Source organism: Cebidichthys violaceus, unplaced genomic scaffold (assembly GCF_023349555.1).
Source record: "Cebidichthys violaceus isolate CVI_PGR_0920_01 unplaced genomic scaffold, fCebVio1.0.p SCAF_25, whole genome shotgun sequence".
Classification (NCBI taxonomy): domain Eukaryota; kingdom Metazoa; phylum Chordata; class Actinopteri; order Perciformes; family Stichaeidae; genus Cebidichthys; species Cebidichthys violaceus.
In genome coordinates this window covers 5,856,144-5,880,451 of record NW_027176428.1, presented here as the reverse complement: position 1 = coordinate 5,880,451, position 24,308 = coordinate 5,856,144, and the positions used below count along the sequence as shown (strand labels likewise).

The window sequence follows — 24,308 nt, the reverse complement described above, 5'->3', positions numbered from 1 at the left end:
GTCGAAGTCATTCGTGATCTTATTGACTTTTCAGAACACGAGGTATGTTGAGACTAAAACTTATTAGAGGGCTCATGAAATGTTTTTTACTTTCACTTTTCAGCCTACATTACTTCCTCAATGGAGATATAATTTATCAAGATAAGAACAAATGAGAGATTAAAAATATGGCAAAAAACGTTTATAGTAAAAAGCATATTTTTTTATTTTCTCTAACCTTGTGCATCCCCTGTGACCCCTTTATAAACAAATAACAAACCCTGGGATTTCCCCACCGCGTGAGCCACACTGGCTAATGTCACTTTTTCATACTGTCTGGACTGTGTACTTCTGTTAAAAAGGAGATACTGTGGTGAGTGCCAAGTGTATCTAACTTTGTTCTCGTTTACAATGAAACGTCAAATACAAAGAAATAACATTCAAGTTAAACATCAGCAGGAAGAGAGACAAATGTCACATAATTACAGTTCTGTGTGCTTGGAAAGGCTGACAATCAATGACATAATCTATCACTCAGAAATTTGCAATGATGCACTTTAAGTAAAGTCACATGAAACCATTTAAATGATCAACCACTAGGAAAAAGACAGCAGGCGTCTCAAGCCTTCAACAAACACACAACCACAGACATGAGAGAGAGAGAGAGAGAGAGAGAGAGAGAGAGAGAGAGAGAGAGAGAGAGAGAGATACACAGACGGAGAAATATAGTGTCAGTCGGTCAAATTAATCATTTTAGGAAGAAACACAGCCTTAAGAAAAATACTCTAGCAGCTGACTTGGAATTCATTTTTGCTTTATCCTGATGGTCCATCACTGTGGCAGCGTATTAGAAATACAATAACACTAAAGGCATTCATGAGGTTTGTATTGAACTGCTGTATTCAGTCGCCAGCCACACACACACACACACACACACACACACACACACACACACACACACACACACACAAAAATCCATCAGTGGCGTTTCCTCTTTTCTCCATCGTGGGCACATTATCTCTAAATTGAGATTCACATTTTATTGATCGTCTTCGGCTGCTTCCTCTTCTAACAGCGCTGGGCTTCAGCCGGTCCTTGAAAGAAAACCAAGTACATTGTCCATAACTGTTCCTGAGTGCGTTTATGTTTTTGAGTTTAGATGCAAGGCCGCAGCACTTTTGTCACAGGGTAGAAGGTCTGGCCAAGTTCGGCTCCAGAGCTGCTGCAGGGCTCACTGTTCCCAGACTATATGGCAAAACAAATACAAACAACATCATACTTTGTCATCTACTGCATATGTGAGTTGTGAGTTTTGAGAGAGACATGAAGTTGGTCACTCAACTAACCTCTCAATAATGCTGTTGTTACACTGTAGTTCCCTCACCAAAATCCCCATTTCCTCCTTCAGATGGTGCATCCTAGAACCAAGGAAGATATGTTATCAGTGCAACTGTCTCCATCTTGCAAATACACACACAATCACACACAAAGACACACACCTGGAGACCATCTGGTCCTTGTCCCTCGGGGCAACGTCAGGCTGTTGTCCCGTTCGCTTGGACTGCAGAGTGAGAAGGATTCTGTCCAGAGCCTGAGGAGGACCGATGAGATGTTACATCATCACATCACTGAGATGCTACATGAGTGACATCACTAAAATATCACTTTCTTTTTCATCAATGCAAGAATACATATCTTTGTGCATACTGTTATGTTACAATACTCGATCTGAGCTGCAGAGATTTTCAACACAGAGAAAGTGAGATGTTGACCTTATTTTGGTGCTGCTCACTCATCTCCAGGTCTGCCAACAAGCCGGTGGAGAAAGAGCTGAAGTCCTGCAGTCTGGTCTGCATCTCCAGTAAAACACTGCAAATACAGAAGGGAGACACTTCAGTAAGTCAATGCTACCATCTTTACAATGTGCCAATGGCCTACTGGATTCAAAAACAGAGGGAAAAAAACTAAATTTGCTTTTTCAAATTTGAAAACTGAAATCTGCTATTATCAATTTTAAATTAGCAAAAGATGTGTTTATAGATAATCTGGATAATCTCTTTACAACCAATCTGTTAGTAATTCAGCAATTACAGAGAGTTTAACATTTTTCAAATACATTTGATCATATTTAGTGACATATCATGCATATATTCATACTTTTGAATAGAACACTTTCATATGCTCTAATGTTAATAAAACGGTGAATATATCTGTATTCACCGTCTGTCTGAAACTGTTTGTTTTAGCGCCTCTCTCTTTAAAGAAGCTACATTTAATATTCAGAGCATTAATAAAGCAGCAAACAATAGTTTATGTAAAGCTATACTGGAGTATGTTTACCTGAGCAGTGAATTAAGTATCTCTCCTTCTGTGTGTGTTGTAATCCAAACTTCTCTGTGCTTTGTTTACATAACCCACAGTGCACGTAAACAAGCGTAGTGCCCACTCTCTAGTTCCCCGTCAGGTTAACACTGTTAGCTCTGCCAGCACTGCTTCCATTGTTAGCGCTGTTAGCAGTTCCCACGTTGAATACTTACATTAAGGCAATTTTTTTTTTTCTATTACAAGTTTTATGAAATGTTGAGTTTAAATATGCAAATGAGGCATTATCTAATGCTAACTTTTGGTGAATTCATGAGAAATCTACAGACGAAAATTGACTGAGTGCAGCAAAACAAACACCTACATGTGTATTCTGGATGCTTACTTTCCACTAGTTTCGGCAAGAGGACATGGTATGGAAGCTAAATAGCCCAAATCTCAACATTGACCAGTGCATAAAAAACAATTTTATTGCCTGGGTTGTCTCCCCTTAAGATCAAAACCATACTTGAACCGTAACCACATTTTTTTTAGTTCACAAACGGTAATCAAAGCTTTAGTTACCAAATATTCAACGTAACCAGGTTATTTGGTGGGTAAGTAACAAGAATGTTTTGTTATGAGAAACCTTTTGTTGCACAAAATGTACCCCTTAATTTTTTGATTTTGATCGGGTCACATCTACCACATCATTATGCAAAATTTGAATTCAAAACATAATTTTAAAACTAAAAATGTATTGCTTTATCCAAACAAAATGGAAAAAGGAATTAAATAAATATAGAGAGGAGCATATTACAATTTATAATCTCAATATCACTTGCTCAACAAATGTGAAGTGAAGCTAAATAATGTAATAGACTATACATTTAATCCGTTTAAGGGGGACTGCTGAATAGCATCGTCCTTCTGTTAATCTTTGTTAATCTTATTCATATAAGCTTCCATCATCTCAGTGAATTGCTGTCAAACCAAACCAACAGTTATCTTGATGTAAATAGTCAAAGTGTTTGGGATAGCTCAGTTTAAGTGTACTTTAAGTTCCTGCTCTTACCTGCTCCACGTCCTTGTTGAGGCCAGAAGCTCTTTGTATCTCTGCACGCAGTCCTCTCTAAGGAGAGATTTCACTCGCTTAATGTGGGACGACAGGTGGATTCTGGGATGGAAGAGTGACAAGCAGATTACAGGAGAGCTCAGAGTAACATACTTCACAGGCTGGCTGAGCAGGACAGCAGCTGTGTGGACAAACACTCACTTCTCAAATTTGTGGATTTGCTCGTCGTTATATGCCAACTCTGTCGGGAAAATAAGAAAACAGGTATTGTCAATTTTACCATTTACAACAATTAAAAACAGTGCAGGAACAATAAAAAAGACATACTGCCAGTTAGTCTGTCTTTACGATAATGCTGATGAATTGCCGTTATCTTTTGCAGCAGCATCCCCATCTTCTGACAGCTGTGGAAGGCAAAACGTCAGAGTTCAAAGAACACAAACGCAGGAGGCACCCTGAAGCTTTGTATCCCTGTATGCCTGGAGTACCTCTTGTCACTGGCCAGCGTGTCTGCTAGCATGGCCTGTTCTATCTGCAGATGCTCCAGTCGGCTCTGGAACTCTTGGATTCCCGCAGCGTATATAGGCAAGTGCTCACGTACCTGTAGAGACAGCAGCCACAGACTCTGAGACCTGATTCAACAAATCACAAATCTGACACAAAATGAATGGTACATGGTCCAAAATCCTGGATCGGTTTACATTCAATTGAAATGTGTTTTGAGTCTGGCAAGCTGTGATACTTCTTCCTCATGCTACTCACCAGATGCAGCTTTTGCCTGCCATCAGTTGACCCTTGGTTTTCTGAATCATAATGGCCTCTAAGAAAAAAAATAAAGATACAACAGATATGGGAGGAAAAAAAGAGGAGGCTGTGGATTGAATTACAACAATATAAAAAAAGATGTGTTTGGTCTACATTTGTCAACAAATTACATCTCTCAGAATCCACAACATAAGTTAATGGCAGTTAAGATCATACAGTGAGCAATCCAATCCTATATCACACTCATGGTAAAAAAGCAACTACAGCTCCATTTGCCTTAGTGCTATGCATCATAATGAATGTCAAGCAACACATATTTGTGCATTTCAACACCCCAAAGTGTGAGATCCCAGATTCCCTCTATCTAGCTCAGACAGTGTGTCGATGAACTCACAGTGTGTGAGTCCTGCGTTCCACGCTGAGGCAAGACTGCAGTCTAATGGTGATCATTGCGATACTGTGGATCGCTTCTTCACACTCACTACGCAACCTCATCCTGAGGAACAATCAGAGTGGGAGAGAGGAGGAGGAATGGACAGGAGATGAGTTTGATAAGGATATTAGGATAGAGTTAGTACATAACCTCGAGGCTGCATCACTAACAAATACTCCCTATTTCAGCATGCGTGTGTCTCACATGTAGCTGTAGTATCCTCGCAGCAGCAGCTCTCTGTGTGTGAGCAGCAACCGTACTATCCTCAGAAACTGGTGGACCACTCCCACTATAACCTACAGTCAGGAGGGGGATGAAAGGAGACAATAAATAATGGGTTGGATGCTTATTATGCACACAATTCAAATAAAAAAAAACCCCATAACATTAGGTATGGCTGTAAAAAAGAAAATCAGCAGAGCAGCAGCACCTTGGAGAAGTTGTAGTCTGCTATAACATCAAACCGGGACGGGATGACCGGAGTCTCGGCTACAAAGGAGACAAAAACACACAACTCAAAAATTCATGACTTATGGAAACAGTGATTACAGGTATGAGGCTGGACATTAATAATCGTCTTTTGTATATAATTTCCCTTTATCTGGGATTGGCATTCACATAAATATTACTAAACAAAATTCCCAAAGATATGTACGTATGTGTTGTCTGAGTAAATGTGACGCTGGATTCCCCCTTTTATTAAAACTCTTTCATGACTTCCTAGGGGAATAGCAAAGAATAAAGAAGAGGAAAGCTTTGGACTTCACAGAAACATATCAAAGGTGTATTTCTTTGATTGTCTTACGCTCTCTGAAGGGCAGGCTGGTGTTTTCTTCAGGCCCGTTGCTGAGCAGAATGAGGGGCCGGTCGTGTGATGTATGCGGGAGGTTGACCACCTTCATGTTGCCCTCCATAGGGAGTTTGTGACCAAGGTACAGCAGATGTTGCAGCTGAACTGCTATACCGGTCTGAGATGCCACCTCCTCGAAGAACATGGACACCCTGAGGGGGGAGAGAGAGGATTTTTGGCTGCAAGGCAATTTTTTTTTAAATTTCAGGTCTGATTCTGCATCCTGACTACATTTTAAGATCAGGGTCAGAGAATCTTGGTCACAGCTATAATTGTTATTTTGCACAAATTTACTGGGCCACCCATAATGCCCAGTGCAGATGTAGTTTTAAAGCTGGGGTAGGCAGTATATTTTTGGCATTGTTGAGCAAGAATTCCATAATAACCTTTCAGCATATTGTAATTCAAGTGGTCTTGGCTGTGTTTCCGGGCTTTAAAAAATCTAGCTTGTGATGGGAGAATTTGACCAATCACAGGTCATTCAGAGAGAGGGCGTTCCAATTAGCTGTTCTATAAATGCTTGTGCACGTCCCTTAGGTGGTGATAGGCGGATTCAAAAGGCGGAATATCCTGCAGAAACAGTTTACTGTTCCAGCATTGGCAACAACCTCCTCCACTGCAAAGCAACCCAAAAAAGTAAGACGGAATTATCATAATGAGAGTTTATCATTATTGATGAAGCGATTCAGATATGGAGAGAAACTGTTGCGAAGAGTTTAGCTTTCTGCTCGAGCCAGCAGGCAGCTAGTGACGTGACAGCGACGGTTAGCAGAAGGCTAAACTACTGACAATGTTTTCTCTAAATCTCTGTAACGCTTTGCTGATATTGTAGCTCGCTAGTGCCTCGATTCACAGCATGTCATCTCAATGGGCTTTAAAGACACACAAGTTTGCAAAGAAAGCAGGACAGTAGGTCTCATAGAATTGTCGCTATATATTGGCATCAGGATCACAATCACGATTGGGATGTTTGAAATGCTTGTATGGTGGGAGGGGCTTAGGACAGAGAGGAAAGAGAGGAGAGCAGCAGGATGAGGGCTGAATTTACAAAATTAAAAGTCTAGTTATATTTTCAATGTGAAAAGCTGCATAGAAAAAGTGAACTAAACGTGTTATCTAATTATCTAATGGTAGCCTATAGTTTGTTTGACTAAGACGAAGCAATAAGGCTGCATTGAAATACATCTGAATTCCTCTACATTCTGTCAGGCCTCGATAATAACACCAATAATATCAGTCCGTTTAGACACATCAGCATCATGGTTGCCCTCAAAGGGCCGGTTGGAACTGTAAGACTGTACAACTGTAACTACTCCCTAACATATTGTTAAATAACGATCTCTGCATTTGATTATTGTTTATTCAAGTGTAGAAAGATTGTACATGCAGTTATATAAATGTAAAATTATATTTCAGCACATTTCTGTTATTATAACATAAATCCTTTTAATTTAGGGTTAAGAAACCCACATTACTCTATCAAAGATCAAACTTTTAAAGATAATAACAAAGACAAATATCAAGCACAAGTTATTACATTAACTTTGTTAAAAGCTATTTTTGTCACCTCTCTGCATCACTAATGTCCCTCCCCGTCGTCGTCCCATTCATGCAGCTACATCCAAGAGCTCCTCACTGACAGTCTAGTCTGCCTTCAGCCTCTTATAAACACTGATAGATGTGTGATGTATCCGTGTTGTCTGTGCTTTCATCAACAGCTAATGAAAAAGACAAGTAACTGCTCGTCTCTCAGCTAGCTGTGTTGTTAGATTAGCTGCTAGTTCCTGAACTTGGTCTGCTGTTTCTTCACAAACTGACATTTGTAAAAGTCTGTAACTGGTCGGAGCACACCTGCTCACATACCTTTAGCATGCACTGGGCTGTAGCTTTTGTAAATATATTGTGCTGTGATTGCAGTCTGCCTTTTAATTCTTGGACAATTTAATTTTTTTCTTGGAGGCTAAATTTAGCTCCGTGTTTGGTGTCAAAATGCTGACGTAAATTGTATTCCTTCATCACTGACACTGCCTCATAGCACAGAAGACAGACCGCTTTTTCTCCTTGAAGCACAAACACGTATTTGCTTTCCCATCTTTCATAAAATGTTCTTCCCTCTGCATCAACTGTTCTCTTCGTGGACATTTTGGGATTATTTTTCGATCTTTTTCAAATCAATCACTTGTTGGAAAACCGCTTTACGGGCTGTTGCCTCTCCTGTCCACCTGTTGGGATATGTCGGCACACAGACAACATGTTATGTCCTAATTTCGACTTTCTATCTCATAATTTCGACCATGGGGATATTTTTATTTTCAAGTCTAACTTTTAAGATTTTTTATTTTTTTTGCTGCCGGATTCACGGGCCACATAAAATGACGTAGCGGGCCGTATTCGACCCGCGGGCTTTGAGTTTGACATGTCTGGTTTAGACTATACATGGCTGCATAAACAATTAGACATAATCCAGTTTACCATACAAATTGAGTTGAATCTAACAAAACTAATTCCTGAATCAACACTAGAAATGTTAAGTAAATTAATTACAGACATGAATCAGCTCACATCACATCATGTGCCTCTGAAGCAAAGTATAATACTCATAATTCTGCAATTACTTCATATTTTTGGCTTGTTGGTGGAATTGTCGACTGATTGTCAATAACTAGTTTTATGATTAGCAAAAAATGCTTTTCATTTCAGTACGCCACAATTGAAATTGTAGACTGCTTTATTTGTGTTTGTGTGCAGACTAACGTGTTGTAGTGGTGTATGTAGATGCAATGCGCCATGGCCTGTTGCAGAGAGAAGAGGTGAACTGGCTGCCGCTGCAGTAAATCTGTGGTGGCTGTGAAGAACTGGTCAAAACCCCAACACCTCTCCTGGTCAGCCTCCAGTATACCCGCTAGTATTGGAACCAGTTGCACCGTCAGACCCCTACAGACAGAGAAACAGACGGAGACAAACAAGTAAAAAGCTAGCATCACTTGTCATGAAAAAGTCAGAGATGTATGTTCAAATGCTCTGTATCAGGTGACATACTGTGAAAGTTGACAGCTGTGAGGTAGGTGGTAGCTCCACTCTATAGGCCCGCCCTCCACCTGCTGTGTTCCAGCTATTGCCCCCATAGGCTTCTCTGTAGTTATTTTGTACCTGCACAACAAAAAGCACAAGTCAGGCTGATACTCATTGATACATGTTCATGCTCTGCCAGATACCACGGCATTCCTGAAGAAACAACATGCAGAAAAACATCTTTCTCTCAGGGAATATCTAAGCATTTGGCAAAGTGGTGTCTTTATTAACATTGAAACACGACTGATTTCATGCTGGTGTGCTTCCCAATATGGAACGTGGCTGGTGAAGACGGAGTTTGAGACAAGTAATTTAAGACCCAACTTTTGAGACCCTTATTTCTATCATAAATGTGTGGTCTGTGTGGACTTTCTCACATCCACTGCATTGACTCACATGGTGGGCTTGTTCCTGCGGGGTCCTCCATACGGTGTGAAGGGAAGACTCCCAGTGGCAGCGTGGTAAAATGTCACACCAATACTCCACAGGTCTACACTCACGCCGTAGGATTTCTGATGAGGCTTGCGCAGCACAGCACGTTCGTACATGTCTGGGTGCTGAACACGAACACGAACACACACAGAGAGAGACAGAGAGAGAGTTTGGAGTCGTAAAAGTGAAAGGTTCAGTTGCTGTTATGAATAGCCCCACACCCCATTTGTCCACTAGAGGGCCACCCAGTCTTCATAATACTAAGTTGCTTCTAAGTGTCAAGATCAAGGCTCTAAACTCCAAAGGTCCGGTCTCACAAAGTCTTTTCAACACAGACACTGATGCCACGGGAAGATTTTCACACTGAACTTGGAGTGGATTCATTGTTGGGCTTCATAACAAACCACCAATCACGTGCAACACACAGAGATTCAGATCAGATGTGATGTTTCTGCAACCAAGCCTTGGGAGCTTTCCCTGGAGGAAAAGTGAACTGACAGCTTACTAATGATCTTATCATTGTCCATCAATAGGGCACATTGAGCATACTTTTCATGGATGCAATAGTATTTTATCACATTCCTTATTTCACGCTAATGTGTTAGTTCATCCAGTATGTCCCCCTCCACTGAAGCAGTACAAAGATTTTTCTGTTCATAAAGTCCCCTCAAGTTCTTTAAGGCAGCAGTAATGGAATGTGAATGGAACAAGGCTGTAAGTTACATTTATATCACTATTACTGCTTTTTAATGCCATTATCATTCTAATATAATCCACTGACAGTTATTATTAGTAGTAATACTTTTTCTATTATGATTTCTGCTATTATTAGTGCTGCTACTGCTATTACTACTCTCATTATCATACTTATTTCTGTCCTATTGATTGACAATGTTGTTTATTCTGCACACATGACATCTATTGCTGCTCATCCTGTGAGAGGGATCCCTCCTCGGTTGCACTCCTTGAAGTTTTCTTGGGGGGGGGGGTTTCCTTATTGGATGCGAGGGTCCTGGGACAAAGTGTGTTGAATGTTAAGCCCTCTGGGACAAATTTCTGATTTGTGATATTGGGCAATACCAATGAAATAGAAAATAAAAATTGTTAAGATTGCCTGCAGGCTAACCTGTAGTAGAGATAATATGATAATGTTATTGTTATATTGTATATACATTATCATCGTAACAATCGTAATGTTGATATTCATATTCATATTCTTGTTTCTTTTTCATTTTCATGCTTTAGAAACACATGCCAATGAGGCCACATCGAACTGAATAATATAAGTGGACTTATGTTATGGAGATCTGTTTCCCCCCTGTGGAGCTGAACTTCTGAGACATCAAAGTGGTTTATGAATATGTTATCTGTTTCCTAGGAGTTATGTTCTCAGACCTGCTTCTTGTTTAGTGAGCAGAATCTATCAAAGAAGTACTTGATACATTTCAATGATATTTGGAGAAAAGTTAATGAAAACTTTTTCTGGATTTCTTGATCTGACACATACAGGCCCGCCAATTTCTGCCTGCAAAGATTTTCATGCATGTTAATTATTTTTGTAAAACACATTTTTTAAATACTATTCTAATGCATTGTAAACAATTTTTTTTTTTTTTTTTTAAAGGACTGTGCAGCCTAAGCGAAACTCATCAGAAAAGGTCTCTTTGACTGAAAATTGCCAGATACAAGCATACCTAGTTTATTTCTGGGACTGTTATCTTACCAGATACTCTTCGGTTCCGTAGATCGACATAAACTTCTCATCATCTTCCAGCTCTCTTGCTGCTCCAAAATCAGTCAGCTTATAAACAGACTTGCCGTCCTCCCCGACCTGCCGCATGATGTTGCCTGGCTTAATGTCCCGGTGTACCACTCCATTTTCTCGCAGGTGGTTCATCCCCTGCACTGAAGATAAGGAAGGGAGAAATACTTCAGTTTAGGTATATGAAATTATAGGGAAATACCAAGATATTTACCCACCAACACACTGCAAAACTGTGAGGAATTCTGTTTCAGGCAAGCCAAAGGCGTTTTCTGACTCCTCGAGCAGGCTGAGCAGACTTCCTCCTGAACAATACTCCATCACCAGCACCTTCTGTTTGGAGGGCAGCTAGAGAGAGAGGGGGGGGGGGGGGGGCATTAGGAGGTGAGCTGCAAATCCTTGTAAATATTTAAAAAATATATTATGGAAAACTTACCGCCTCAAGAATTCTATAACGGATACAAATCAAAAGATGCTGATCCGAACAGGACTAACATTATTACGTGACCTGTGTATTTGGCAAATTATGCTGGGAAGGTCGCGATGGAATTTTTTACTTGCAGGCATGGCAGATTCACACAGAATTAAGATCACAGATGACCTCTGTAATTATTATAAATTACTAAAGGATGCCAGGTAATAACAGTCAGGATCTACGCTGTAAAGTACAAATGCTCTCCCATTCCACATTCCGATTAATTTGGAATAAAACTGCAGCCCTGTTTTACACAGTGATAATTATCTCAGAACAACACCATGGCTGTGTTTTCATTTGTCATAGTTTTTGTCTCGAGTCCTCCTCTCGTGGTTGCCTTACCTCTTCCACGGCATACAGCCGGACAATATTGCTGTGGTTGAGCTTCCTCAGCATCTCAAACTCTCTCATCTGGACCTCATGGGGGCGGTTGTAGCTCACTGTGTTGAACACCTTGACAGCTACCAGCTCACCCGACCTCTGCGCAAACACACACACACACACATTTACATCAGCATTACACATCAGAGCGCCATGTAAGAATGTCAAAAACAGCTCACATCAGCACTGCGACCATATCCTTTTATAATCACACATTATCTGTCACAAGCGGAAACTTCTGAGATAATGGCACCAGTGATGTGAATGAGGTGCTCAGTGGAAAACAACTTGTCTGTGTTATGATGATGATAATAAATAAAGAAACCATCCTCAGTGGCTACAGTACCTTATTGCGTGCCTTGTAGACACTGGCAGTAGCCCCTTGACCGAGGACATCTGGCAAAGACCACAGGTAGTTTGTAGTGCTGGCCGTCATCCCCGTCACGCTGGAGGAAGAGACGGGGAGAACAATTCATTGACAGAGAACTAGTTAAATATCTAACGTAACAGAGACTGGATTGAGAGACACCTACTCCAAATACAGAACACAGTAGCCACATACTTTTGCTAATTAAGTATAACAATGCAAAAGCTACAGTGCGACTCAAACTCAAAAGTTATCATAAACACGCTAATGCCTTACGTAATAGAGACGTTAACAGTTAGCCTAACGTTACATTGTCAGCTCAGGTGACTTCTATTTAGCTTTAACTAACGTTGGTATCACATTTAACCGACAACCAGCTCGTTAAAATGCACTTTAATGACACAATTCGATGATAGCTGATCCTGTTAGCGACTACATGTTTGCGTTAACCAGTTTATTAAGTTATTTAGCAATTTCATTTAACTACCTGGAACGTGTAGTGTTCGCTCACCGGGACTGCTGCTGCAGCAGTTTAACGTTGAAGTTGAATGCGTAAAGTAGCTTCCTGGTAAACAACACGCTATCGCAGCGTTAACTGTTTTTCCCCGTGAAATAAGGAGTACAAATAAACGTCAGTCGTGTCAGTTACAGCTCACACTGGTCCGTAGCGTTACAGTAAACCCAACTTACTTCAAAACAGAATACGCCTACGTGTGAAACTTCTTCCGTGGTGAGAACCGTGGCTGCTTTCTGAACAGGTAATACGGTTCAGAGAGAATCTGCTGCTGGTGACGGTAATAGCAGTTTATTTACGCGGATCCAAAGAATTCCAGAGTTTCATCAAAGCCAGCTGCTTGCAGGGTTTCTTTGAATGATTTAGGAAGTGTCGGCTTCACGCGCGGCGCATTCGTTAATCGTAAATAGTGGCGGAAATGCAGCGAATTGCAAACTAGACTAGTTTCATTCTCTGCTTCAACTTCCGTCTGTGTTAACTGGGAGAGTACGTTGAGCAAGACGGCTCGCCACACACTCCTACATCACGTTACACTGAGGCATCCTGGAATATTTGTTGTTCCTAGTTTTTACTTGAGACCGGAAAATGAACTATACTGGGCAGCATGCAGGGTCCCCGAAGGTCTCCAAACAGACTCATGTTGGGCACCTCCATGTTAAAGGGAAACTTCAGCACAATTTCCACCCCACTATTCTCATGTATTTGGAAGGACAGTCAGCATATCAACAAACATTAACAGTTGTTTCCCAAAGATACATTTGAGAGCACCAGGCCCTGAACTGACATTTTTGAGTTCATCCGCAGGGACAGACTTTGTTTGGACATATTTAACCCAAATGTGTCAGAGAGAGGACATGATGACAGCACTCCCCATGTCTGTGTAAAGTCAGCAGAACACAATCGCTCTCATCATGTCCTCGCTCTCAGTTTTTACATTAATGAAAGGACCTTCTGTCCCTCTGCTGTTCCACATGAGAGACAAATTAACATTTGATCCGTAAAATATAATTAATATCAGTCAAATTCATACCCCCGCCTCAAGATGTCTGCAAGATACCAGTGCCCTCCTTTTCCCAATTTGTTTAATACATATAGATTTAGAATCTGCACATCTCATTTGCAGGCATTTTTTAAGAGGTTTATTTTCTTGATCACAGTGAGTCTATGGTTTCTATGTTCACAGTCTGATCAGTACCTGTTTATCTGTACCTGTTTATCTGTGTGACATGCTTTGCATGTAGATGTGTTCTGTTAAAGGGGAACCCCACCAAGTTCTGCTTTCTCTACATGAGAACTACTCATATGTACTTTATACTAGGCTGAGGCATGTGAGTATAAAGTCTTCTGCGGCTATGGTGGGAGCAAAGTATGAAAAAATATAACCCCGGTGATGTCATCCGAGTTATCTTTTTAATTTTGGACTGTGTTTAAGACTAAACATTTCCCAACAAAAAGCATGCATTACAAACTTGTGGTGTGCAGTTCTAAAGAAGAGTGTTTACAAGCCAAGGAGGGTCGACAGAAAGATACAGAGTTGCATCATGGGAAATGTAGGATTGAATGCTTTTTGGAGCATGGGGGCTAAAAGTCAGTAGCTCTGCTTTTGCTGCTTCAGTTTTGACTGTTCTCTTTTAGGTATGTCTCTTGTGAGTCTCACAACTTTATGGAAGTGGAATACTAAACCTCTGGAGTACCTCTTTTCTTGTCTACAGTTTCCTATATGCTATCAAAACCCCTCATTGTGCTTCACTTGGTTCTTCTTGCTATTTATTAATGGTCTGTACTTACTTGGGACAGACAATATATTCTATCATCAATATTTTCATGGACAATTTTTTATTGCTACATACGTCAAAGAATTCAAGAATCTATATAGCAAGCAATGTTTATTAAAAAACAGATCTACTACAAGAACTACACATAGAATTATATAAGGCCTATTTGATTAAACTAATATTGCTATTACTGTACAATATTGTACCAAAAAAGAGTGTACCTCTGTAATGTACAACATTGTATATACAAAGTACATCTGAACACAGGATTCTCCAGTAATACAGAGACAACTATAAATAGATTTGACATTACAGTCTTCTTTTTTTTTTTTTTTAGTTCTGCTGTTTTCAATCGGACACAAAATGCATATTTAACAATATTCAATTCTGACAAATCATTCCCACACAGTTAGTCCACACGCAAGCCAAGTTGTTCAAGTGCACAATGATTGATTTGAGATCGAAGAGGGTCCCAGCTCCCCTTGACGACACAGCTGGGACAAAACACACCAACCAACCACATGCATGTCTGTATGTGTTAAGAGTGTGTGTACTGTATGGGTAAGGGGAGTTCATTTCTCACCACACACACACACACACACACACACACACACACACACACACACAAACACACAGTCACAGTCCCTCCAGTTGTCACAATGAGGTAAGAGCAACACAAATACACCAGGTAATACATGAACAGTATACAGAGATAAAAAATAAACCTTTACAATTATAATTCATTACCTGGTAGAGAGCATACAGGAATGCAGTATGTGCTGTATTTCTGGGAGAAGAGGAGAGGCGTGATAGTAGGTAATATGAGGACACCTCAGTAAAATTATTTCAATATTGTTTTAAAGAAGTGAAATACAACATAAAAGGTATTATTCAGTTTACCCTGAATGACATGTGTCCACTTTTGAAGTCAGTGTTTGAAAAACTTAATTCATCATCAGATCTAATTTTGCAAAGGTATATTTTAGCAAAAATGATTAAAAAAAAAAAAAAAAAAGGTAAGCCCTTGGATATGGGTTTTCTGCTCCTGTATCTACTTAAAGTTGATCCGCCACTGGTGTTGTTACAGCAGTGACTGAAGACGAGACAACTCTTCACGAATATACTTGCAGGCTTTTTGTCTGCTCACATGTACACACAGTGCATATTTATTCAGCACTAAGGCCGCTGTTACTCCTGTGTCTCTCCAGACAGTTGCTGTTGGGTGGCATCCCTTTATGGTGGGTGGGCATTGCAAGGGGGTGGGGGCGGGGTGCATACATACTCTACATCCATGCATGCTCCCACAGGCGCACGCACACACATGCACACACACCCAGACAGCTACACAGTTCAACAATTTTACCATTACAGATTTGGAGCATTACTTAACAACTGGGAACAAAAAGTAACAACAAAAGCAATCTTTGCTTAAGAACGCAGTGGATGAGGTGGTTGGTTGCTTCTATTTAAAAACACACTTAAGAGGATCCTCAGCTCCATGCTTCCAGTTATCAACATGATTATTAAACATACATACACACCATTAGAATAATATAACCCTTTTTACTGTTAAGTGTGAAGTTCATTTTTAAAAGGAGCAAGCTGTCACTTTGTTTGAAGTTGTGCTGTGTCTGGTGCTGCAGACATATAAACTGATGCAATCAGCCAGCTCGCCATAGTGGCCGCTGTCTGTGGCCCCAGCATGCGAGGAAAACCTGAAAGGCGTTTAGCTGCCACAAAACACCAACACACACACATTTTGAGAGAATGTGTGTGTATGTGTACAGTCCAACATTGCCTATAAAAATGCTGGGTTTCAGTGGTCCCCTACACACATAACAGAGCTACAGGAGAGAAGCAGCATAATGCCTCAAACGATCAGCTTTCATTATCTGTATTGCTATATGTGTATATAGAATTACTGTTGGCCATGTTAGGCTTTGGGGAACACTGCTCCTGCTATGCCCCTGTTGTGGTACTAATAAAGAACAGTCATTAAAAAAAAATAAAAAATCACCAACATATCAAACACTGGAGGAAGAGATCAAATAAAGCTCTCGATCACATGACTTACACTGATATTTGGCCCAGTTTACTTTCCATTCATCATCCAAAAATGCCCCCTTTATCTCCAGTCTTCAACTTTTGAAGCCGCGAGTCAGTGTGAGAGCTCAGCATTTCACAGTCTATTCTCAGGAATCAAACACTCCCTTCCAGTCCGTTAAACATGGGTCATTAAAAAGAAAAGAAAAACAGTCATGTCTACTATACAAAATCAAACAGTGCTTTTTGTTTCTCACTTAGATCTGTGTGTAAAAGGCAAGTAACACTCCTGCACGCCCACTCAAACACAATTTCAAACATCACAAACTAGTGTATGAAAGCTTTAGTTTTGTAGGTGTCCATCCTGAGTCCTGTTCCCTTGTAAAAAAAAGAATGAAATAAAATCCAGTGATGCCTGGGATCTCTGCAGTGGCAAAAGAAGTGTCTTTGAAGCGTGTTCACTAATCTACGCCCTCTGATAGTTGAACTGCAGGAAGCAGAGCTGCCAGGAGAGGGCAGAAAAAATCTTGACACTCTAAAAGGGAACGTGGCGTCTTAAGAACTCGCCTGGACAACAAGAAGTGAATGCTACACATGATTAGTGGGTTACGTCTTGTGTGGAACAAAGGAGGTGCTTTCCGCACCTGGTACAAGAGCTGTAAGAATCAAAGAGTTTGCAAGAATCAGTATCGCGGGTCGGATTGAGAAGTCCTAAGCTGGGCAGGATTTGTCAGTAGACTGGGGTGGAGGTGGAGGAGGAGGGGTGTGAGGGAGAGAGTGTGTGTGGCCTGTAAGTGGAGGAGGAGGTGTAGGGGGCACAGTGGAGGTCGGGGAACCCATGGCTGGACTGCCGCTGCCGTTCTTTGGGAACACCACCGGTTTGGGCCTGGTTGCTGGGGGGCGCAGCTCTCTAAAGGAAGGTACAGACGAGGAGAGGGAGGAAGAGGAGAGAGAGGGGGATGTGGCAGAGGGCAGGGGGCTCCGCGGCTGGCTCTTGGCCGGGCGGAAGGAGGAGGGCACGTCACTGGCGGAGGAGGCGCTGCGCTGAAGCGGGTGGGCATGGGAGGAGCCCCCCTCGCTGTCCCTTAACAGACGGGAGTGGAGTGGACTGGAGGGCTCCGAGGCTCCTCCTCCTCCTCCACCACCACACACACCTTTCAGCTGCTCCAGTGTGTCCAGGACCACGTCGGGTGTGTGTGTGTGCTTCGAGGTGCTCTGTCTTTCCAACTTACTGAGCTCACTCAGGGCAGAGTTCATCACGGCCTCGATGTCCTGCAACACGAGAGTCAGACAGAAAAGTAGATGTTACCTTCTGCATGCACTACAGGTGGGTATGTAGGTGATTCAAAACCGAGTTGTACCTGTGAGCTGTGCTCTACTTGGGCTATGACCTCAGGGTCCAGTGGTCTGTGGTTGCTGAAGCTCTTGGAGCGCCCTGCTGTAGTTGTCTTGCGTAACTGTGGACTCTCCACCTAAACATTCATACTGCCCTCAATTAAATGCTTCTCAGAAATTAAGCTAAACAGTCCAGTCACTACATTCATTTGTCGAAGATAAGATGTCACCATACCTTGGTCTTGAGAGAGGAGTGGCGGGTGACTGAGTTGAGGATGCTATGAGCGCTGACGGGTCGTTTATCCCCAGTTTCTTTCACCAGAGCCCCACCAACAGGAAGAGAAGCGGTCCTCACCCCTCCCCCTCCTCCTCCTCCCCCTCCGCTGGCTCCTGGACTCGTGCTGTCGCTCTCTGAGCCACGGAACGCTCTTCGGATGCTCCCGGACTCCGGACGTTTCCTCAACCTGTATGAGACAAATATTTCAGTTATATTTTTCTATTATTTACTGTGTTGTTGTGATTCGGTTTCAGGGCTCAGCCAACTTTGGGCAAAAAAGTCTGTAAACAACGCAAAAAAGACAACCAAATCATAAACAGAAACAAAGAATAAATGTTGTGTTTTCTGCTTATGATTTTGGTTCCTCACTTTTTTTTAAAACACTTTTTGGCCCAAGTTAATTTCCACATAATTAATTTGATATCAACTGAAGCTGCAAATCTATGGGATACTGTAAAAAGTCTGAGACACACTTGTTCAGGTTGGCCAGATAGATGTCGGCCACATGGGCTCCAGTAGGAGAGGCAGCACTGCCTCTAGTGGACACTCTCTCCTCCAGCAGGTCCCTGCTGTCCACATCGAGCTTTGGACTCCCCCTGCCCCCGTCAGGCCTGAAACAATCAAGCGGTAGTTTATTCATCATGGCTGTGCCTCCCACTTGCACCACGCTAGCAGAGAAGGAGCTGTCTCTCTTAATGATACGTTACTTCTGAAACACAAAACCTACTCAGTGCCACTTTGCTTCTAATTAGCAACTACAGCTGACGGTTACTCTTGACTCACATTCAAACAGGCCACAGTAGAATGACGTAATGAAGATGGTAACTTAAAGGGAAAATCCAGTATTTGTCAACCAGTTTATTATACTCATTCTAATCTAGTAGGATCGAGATAAACTTTTATTCAACACCCCTGAGTTTTGGGAAACGTGGACTCTAACTAGAATGCTTACAGCTGCTACACTCACTTGTCTTTGTTTATTTTCATGCACAGAAAGTATTCTCTTCTAAATCCCTGTAGCCATCGACGAGAAGTGTAAAGAATCCTCACACGTTTATGTCAACAAACCACTTCAACATCGGAAGTTGACCAGGAAGTTGATCTGCTCTGCAGTTTGCTACATATCATAGCAGATCAACTTCCTTAGACGTGGGGATTTCCAGTGGACTACTTTCTGTGTTTACTTTTGGCCAGATTAAAGAACAAGTGTCATTTCTCTTGATGTTTTCTGTACAAGGCTCTTTGCTATTTGCCATTTCACATGGCCAGAGTTCACATTTTGGAAAACTCTACAAAATATTATCATGACCTATATTCACCACAGACGAAAAGAAATACTATAATTTCTTATTTAATTTGTTGATCTGTTCCTTATGCAGGTATTTGATCAAGACCAGAGACTGAAACACATCTTACATGTCTGGGATCACAATGTACTGGTGAGCCACCAGTCCATCCACTCCATTATGTCGTCCCTCCCACCAGTCATCAGAAGCTCGCTGGTACAGAAGCAGAGAAGCGCCCTTCTTGAACGATAGCTCCCGACTAGTCCGGCCGGAGTAGTCGAACCGAGCGATGGCTTCGAATGGGTCGGACTCTGAAACAGCCAAGGAGCCTGACATTCAGAGAACGGTGGAAAGACACAGGAAGTGGACGGAGAAGCAGGAGGCAGCAACAAATAAAAGAGAGAGAAAAGAGAGGTGGAAGAGAAGGGGAGGCTAGATTAGTGCATAGCAGGTTAGTGGTGCTGCGTTTGGTGACTGCACAAATGTTAAAACTGCTGAGCAGTAACGAAGCAGCAAAATAAATATGTTACTGGGAGAAGGATGTTGACTGGATTAAACGATTAGAGCCAAAAGAACTGGTGAGAAAAGCAGGACGAGATTTCATGAACTGGTGGCAAAAAGAAACTGGCTTCATTGAGTACAGTATATAAAGTATATGTATTGCATGTATTCGTGTGTGTGTTTGTGTGTGTGTGTGTGTGTGTTATGCACCATCTTCGCTGTTGTGGGTGACGGAGACGGGCGCAGGCTCTTCCACAAGGGGGGGCTCACAGTGTGGACTGTCACTGAAGTGGACACAGAGAGCACATGAGGTTAGAGGACATGACACAAAAGTCTCAGACTGACGTGTTGATGACTCACAGCCTGACCTCATATTCCTCTTTTAAATCACTTTAGTTCACATTGTATGCACCACGCCAGTGCTTAGTGTCGACATTATAACCATGACGCAAACTTGTACACTCATCTGTCTCACTTTATGCCCTTGGTGTGATAATATTTTACCGTCTACACTTTGTACAGTAGAGACTGTAGCTGCTCCTGCAGCATAACTTACTGTCTAAACAACTGCACTGACTGGCAGTGATCATAATAACTGGTGCAGAGGCTCGTCATTACAGGAAAATTGACCGTTGTGTGCATACATGCTGCGCTCTCCCAGGCTGATGTGGTCAGGCGGTACTTTAATCTCCTGTGTGATGGAGGGTAAGCTGATCCTCGTGGCCCCCTGGCCATGAGTGGGGCAGACAAGCTGAGCCCCCCCCACCACTCCACGGCAGCCCCTAAATCAACCACCTGCCCCCTTTTTTCTGGCCTCCTCATCATCTCCAAGCCCCTTCTAGTTAGATAACAATTGGACAAGACAACCCTTTCTGCCCTACATGACTTATCAAACTCCCCTCACCAGAAGTCATCTCCAGCTCCAGGGATGGTGTAGATGGGGCCCTGCAGGTCCTGCAGCCTGGGGAAGATGGTGTCATGGTGGATGATGATGGTTTTAATGAGCTCGTTGACGTGGGCCTGGCAAGAGACCTGGTCGTTGCCCTCGGGGACAGACATCAGGGTGGGACCGAAACAGATTGCCAGGTTGTATGGGTCCATCATGTTGTCTTCGCTGTACTGGGACAGGCTGTGCGGAGCGTAAAGCAGAGTGGTTTAGAGACCATTACCTCATCCTTATTTTATTTCTTTAAACATATAATATAAACAAAGCTGACTATGCACACAAACAACCATGACATGTCATTTGTAGCCTTCTTGTGAACGAGCTGCGAATGCATATCTGTACGTGTCGAACTGCACAAGGTCCAACAGTAAACACTAGCCAAGTCTGCATCACCTCATTTGTTCACTGTGGTGAGGCTCTGATGATGTGTCTGTGTCTCAGTTTGTGAGAAGAAGCAGGAGCATCGGGCTGATCCTAAATCACTTAAGGAAAAGAAGAAGCTCCCCTTCGGTCTCCACTTGGGTTTACCCAGGAGTCTCACATTTCAGGTCCTCCACATCCCTTTTCTTTTTCACTTCCACTCCCTTTTGCTACCTCCCTATAGGGTCAGCGTGGAATGCGTGTCTCCATGTGTGTGTATTTAAAAAATCGATCATCAGTGTGTATTGGGTAATAGCATATATTCAACCAATGCAGCACCAAACAAAGTACACATGTAGAAAATTGTTTAGTGAGATTACATTTGGAGTGAACTACTACTAAATGTGACACAAGCCCTCCTTCAGCTCCGATTGCTGCACCAACAACTCACGTTATTTTAATGGCCTCTACTGAAGCTGCTTCAAATTTTCCCTCATCGGCCAGAGCTTGTCTGTCCTCGTCTTTTTTTAAAAGCCTGGGTTTGTGGGTGCTGTGAGCCCATTAAGAAACCGTATGTGGTATTGGGCTACACAAATAAACCTAAAGTGGAAAAATGAATCATTCCTCAAGGAGTTCGTTAAGGAATGAAGAGGCAGACTTGTTCTTTGCACTTTGGACCTTCATTAGGGTCTATACTTGACTTCCCTCAAAAGGTTATAGGATGTTTAGTTTTGGTGAGAGAAGGCCTCTTAACCTCAATCTGGTGTTTATGAAACTATTGAGTGTGTGTGGGGAAATGTTAGCGGATTGGACTGTTGAAAGGCAGTTTATCTGGCCTTATTCTTTTCAGGTTTTGTGTTTTTGACTACATCATAATGGATTTACGCTAAACTAGGTTAAATTAAGTTGTTTGCGGTTTATGGAGATCGAAAACTTTTTTTTTTTTATTGTCAGTGGACGTATACTGCAAAATGTTTTTGAACATGATGGACATTTGAAAATGATTGACTTTGAGGCTTGTATCTTGAGACACATATTGGCATTAATTGAAATGGTCTTGGATCAGGGCTGTCATCTCTGATTATAGATCGTGTTCTCAGTAATAGTTGCAGTGTTTTTCATCCTACACCTTATGACATGCATACAGTATACATAGATTGGAGAGAAAATGTAAAAAGACCTGATGAAGCCTAAGGCGAAATGCTTCAGTTGAGCATGAGTTATTTAATAAATATGAACTTTTGAGGAATATTGACATAGGCCGTAGTGCAATAATCTACTTTTGTTTATGTTTCCTATCAACAGTTCATTTCCTGAGGCTGTGTCACAGTGGTGTTTGTTTAATTCACTGGTCGTTTTTGAGAATGCAGCACTTGATGCTACCATGATACTTCCATCTCTCCTTGTCTGTGGGCTTCATCCTCCATTACTGAAACTGCTACAACAACCAAACACTTGGCCTCTTCTGAACTGTCGGCCTCAGGCCTGAGGATATACCGAAACTCAAATATAAAAATAGATGATTGTCATACCGGTTGTACTGTGTACAATGTATAGATAACAAATTGTTTATTTCTCCCACTGGTTTACTTTAGTTTCTTGGCGTGTGTGTTTCCTGCTACTCACTGGTTGAGGAAGGCGAACAGGTATCTCATAATGATGAGGGTTTTGCTCAGAAGAGATTGCAGAACCTTCTTAATGTGCACTGCCCGCTCCTGAAGGCTCTCCATCGCTGGAAAATAACACAGCCACGACAAAGAGGAGATTACTCACACAATCAAGCACATAAATACAAACTCTCACAAACGTACAAAAGGACGAGAGACTTACAGACACAGGATATGAGGTCGTGGAAGACTTCCTTTGGGAAGAGGGCGTGGTCCAGTCCTCTGAAGTAGAGCTTCAGGACGCCAGCGATGGAGTCCATGTCATGGTCATTCTGGTCCCCTGCTAGCGGGTCCTCACCTATTCACGGACAAGAAGACAGAGAGAAGAGGGAGTGGTAGAGAAAAGATATTAAAGCACTGGACAAACTCAGTTTGTCTAAAATGCTGAGGTTTCCTGCTGGATGTCTTACCTCGCTCAAAGGCATTCTTGATGTCATTGACTTCCACCTGAGAGCCTGACACTCTAAAGATGCCCTCATGCTGCAGACCTACACAGACACAAACACACACTGGTGTTTAAATCTAGTCCCTATTTTAATATCTCAGGATGTCATAGTTCCGTAGAGTTTGCATTTTCATAGTTTCAAGCCGAGACGTTCTGGTAAAATTCCCAGATTCATTTGATCCAGAACCAATCACACTTGGCTTTGCGATGCAACCAATCAGTGCACAGGAAAAGCTGATGCTAAACCTATCACTTCACAGGAGAATTCCACTCACCATGGCGACTGATGAAGCGGATGCAGCTCTCAACCATCAGAGGAATAACCTCACCGGACTCCTGAAACAGGGGAAGAGGAATTACTCCCGATAGAGGAACACAAGACAGGAGACCGGTGTGAAAATGAAACACATCTTGTCGGGAGGATTTCCACACACAAGTCTGTGCACGCATCGGTGCACACTTGTGTGTGCCGGCAGAGGGTGGGCTGGGTACTCAGCTGTTGCTAGGAGACAGCGCTTTTTTCTTTTCCCTTTTCCCTTTGTTTGTTTGGGGTTTCCAAAAACCTCTGGGAGGTAAGGCTGTGGAAGGTATTTAGGCTGATTTCTGTGCCCATTGTTATGTGAATCCTATTGTGATTTTAATATGTTTAAAACCTGACTATCATTTTAAATAAACAATCAATTGATTTTTTTTTTTGCAAAGTGAGAGCTGTCATGTTTGTGGCTCCCCCCCACAAGGGGGAGCCACAAACATGAGATTATTCAATGGAGCAGTTGCTTTTGATCGCCTAAGTGTTTCAGATTGCATGACAGTGCACCAGCAGGCTGTATGGATTCAAATGTAGATACAAATGTAAATATTTGTGTAATAATAATATCATGTTAATTTTGAGTTATGTGGTCACTACAAAAGTGCAGTCAACCTCTAGGTGCCCGTACACTCTGCGAGCAGGAGATACTGTGAGAACACATGTGGCTTGAGTTAAAACCAAAGCTACAGCAGTTCTAACTGAGAAGCTGACGGACACTCAGAAACAAAGACACACACTTATGACAGATAATTACCTGCTTCCGTACCGCCGAGTTTCTCCGTCCACTACACAGAGAGAGAGAGAAAAACAGTACTCTGTCATTATGTCTCCAGAGAAAGTCTATTTATACTCACAACTCTGGTAACGCTCTATTTGTAAACACAGACACATATGCACATGTGTTGAAAATATCTATAAACAGTGACCGGGAAAATAATACCCCTGGCTGCCAACAAA

At 42.0% G+C, this 24,308-nt stretch overlaps 2 protein-coding genes across 5 annotated transcripts in view; both read right to left on the bottom strand.

Moving 5' to 3' along the window:
* Positions 1–180: 180 nt before the first annotated feature.
* ikbke (inhibitor of nuclear factor kappa B kinase subunit epsilon) lies at positions 181–12,852 on the bottom strand. Of its 2 annotated transcripts, none has more exons than XM_068720241.1 (21): positions 12,583–12,852; positions 11,872–11,971; positions 11,487–11,624; positions 10,888–11,017; positions 10,631–10,812; positions 8,872–9,032; positions 8,443–8,553; positions 8,158–8,337; positions 5,359–5,555; positions 4,984–5,042; positions 4,758–4,849; positions 4,515–4,616; positions 4,118–4,175; positions 3,844–3,956; positions 3,683–3,759; positions 3,557–3,596; positions 3,356–3,457; positions 1,752–1,848; positions 1,479–1,570; positions 1,326–1,397; positions 181–1,224 (listed from the first exon to the last, which is right to left on the bottom strand). In XM_068720241.1, exons 2-21 carry the CDS (start codon positions 11,959–11,961, stop codon positions 1,161–1,163), a joined length of 2,157 nt encoding a protein of 718 aa, XP_068576342.1. In that variant the 5' UTR covers positions 11,962–11,971; positions 12,583–12,852; the 3' UTR covers positions 181–1,160. The 2 variants fall into 2 exon arrangements, with proteins under 2 accessions (XP_068576342.1, XP_068576343.1); XM_068720242.1 differs by lacking the exon at positions 12,583–12,852 and adding an exon at positions 12,380–12,542.
* A 1,423-nt stretch (positions 12,853–14,275) lies between these two features.
* Positions 14,276–24,308, bottom strand: part of srgap2 (SLIT-ROBO Rho GTPase activating protein 2) — a 52,029-nt gene continuing 41,996 nt past the window's right edge. For 2 of the 3 annotated variants that reach the window (XM_068720074.1, XM_068720077.1), the window contains exons 12-23: positions 24,106–24,136; positions 23,317–23,377; positions 23,007–23,084; positions 22,760–22,894; positions 22,556–22,661; positions 20,528–20,752; positions 19,834–19,907; positions 19,253–19,451; positions 18,310–18,447; positions 17,795–18,023; positions 17,586–17,696; positions 14,276–17,496 (exon numbers count right to left, since the gene is read on the bottom strand). In XM_068720074.1, the coding sequence (XP_068576175.1) occupies positions 16,936–17,496; positions 17,586–17,696; positions 17,795–18,023; positions 18,310–18,447; positions 19,253–19,451; positions 19,834–19,907; positions 20,528–20,752; positions 22,556–22,661; positions 22,760–22,894; positions 23,007–23,084; positions 23,317–23,377; positions 24,106–24,136 (1,948 nt within the window). In that variant the 3' untranslated portion in view covers positions 14,276–16,935. The remainder of the gene's footprint in view (positions 17,497–17,585; positions 17,697–17,794; positions 18,024–18,309; positions 18,448–19,252; positions 19,452–19,833; positions 19,908–20,527; positions 20,753–22,555; positions 22,662–22,759; positions 22,895–23,006; positions 23,085–23,316; positions 23,378–24,105; positions 24,137–24,308) is intronic. The other variant, XM_068720075.1, reaches the window with a different exon arrangement.

What these genes read in the sequence shown, in the direction of transcription:
- ikbke (XM_068720241.1), bottom strand. Translation starts at nt 11,961, where the DNA reads ATGACGGCCAGCACTACAAACTACCTGTGGTCTTTGCCAGATGTCCTC. An exon ending in CGCAGGAACAAGCCCACCAT is followed by an intron (nt 8,554 to 8,871) that starts GTGAGTCAATGC and finishes TTTGTTGTGCAG; the next exon opens with GTACAAAATAACTACAGAGA. An exon ending in CGAGGATACTACAGCTACAT is followed by an intron (nt 4,617 to 4,757) that starts GTGAGACACACG and finishes ATTGTTCCTCAG; the next exon opens with GATGAGGTTGCGTAGTGAGT.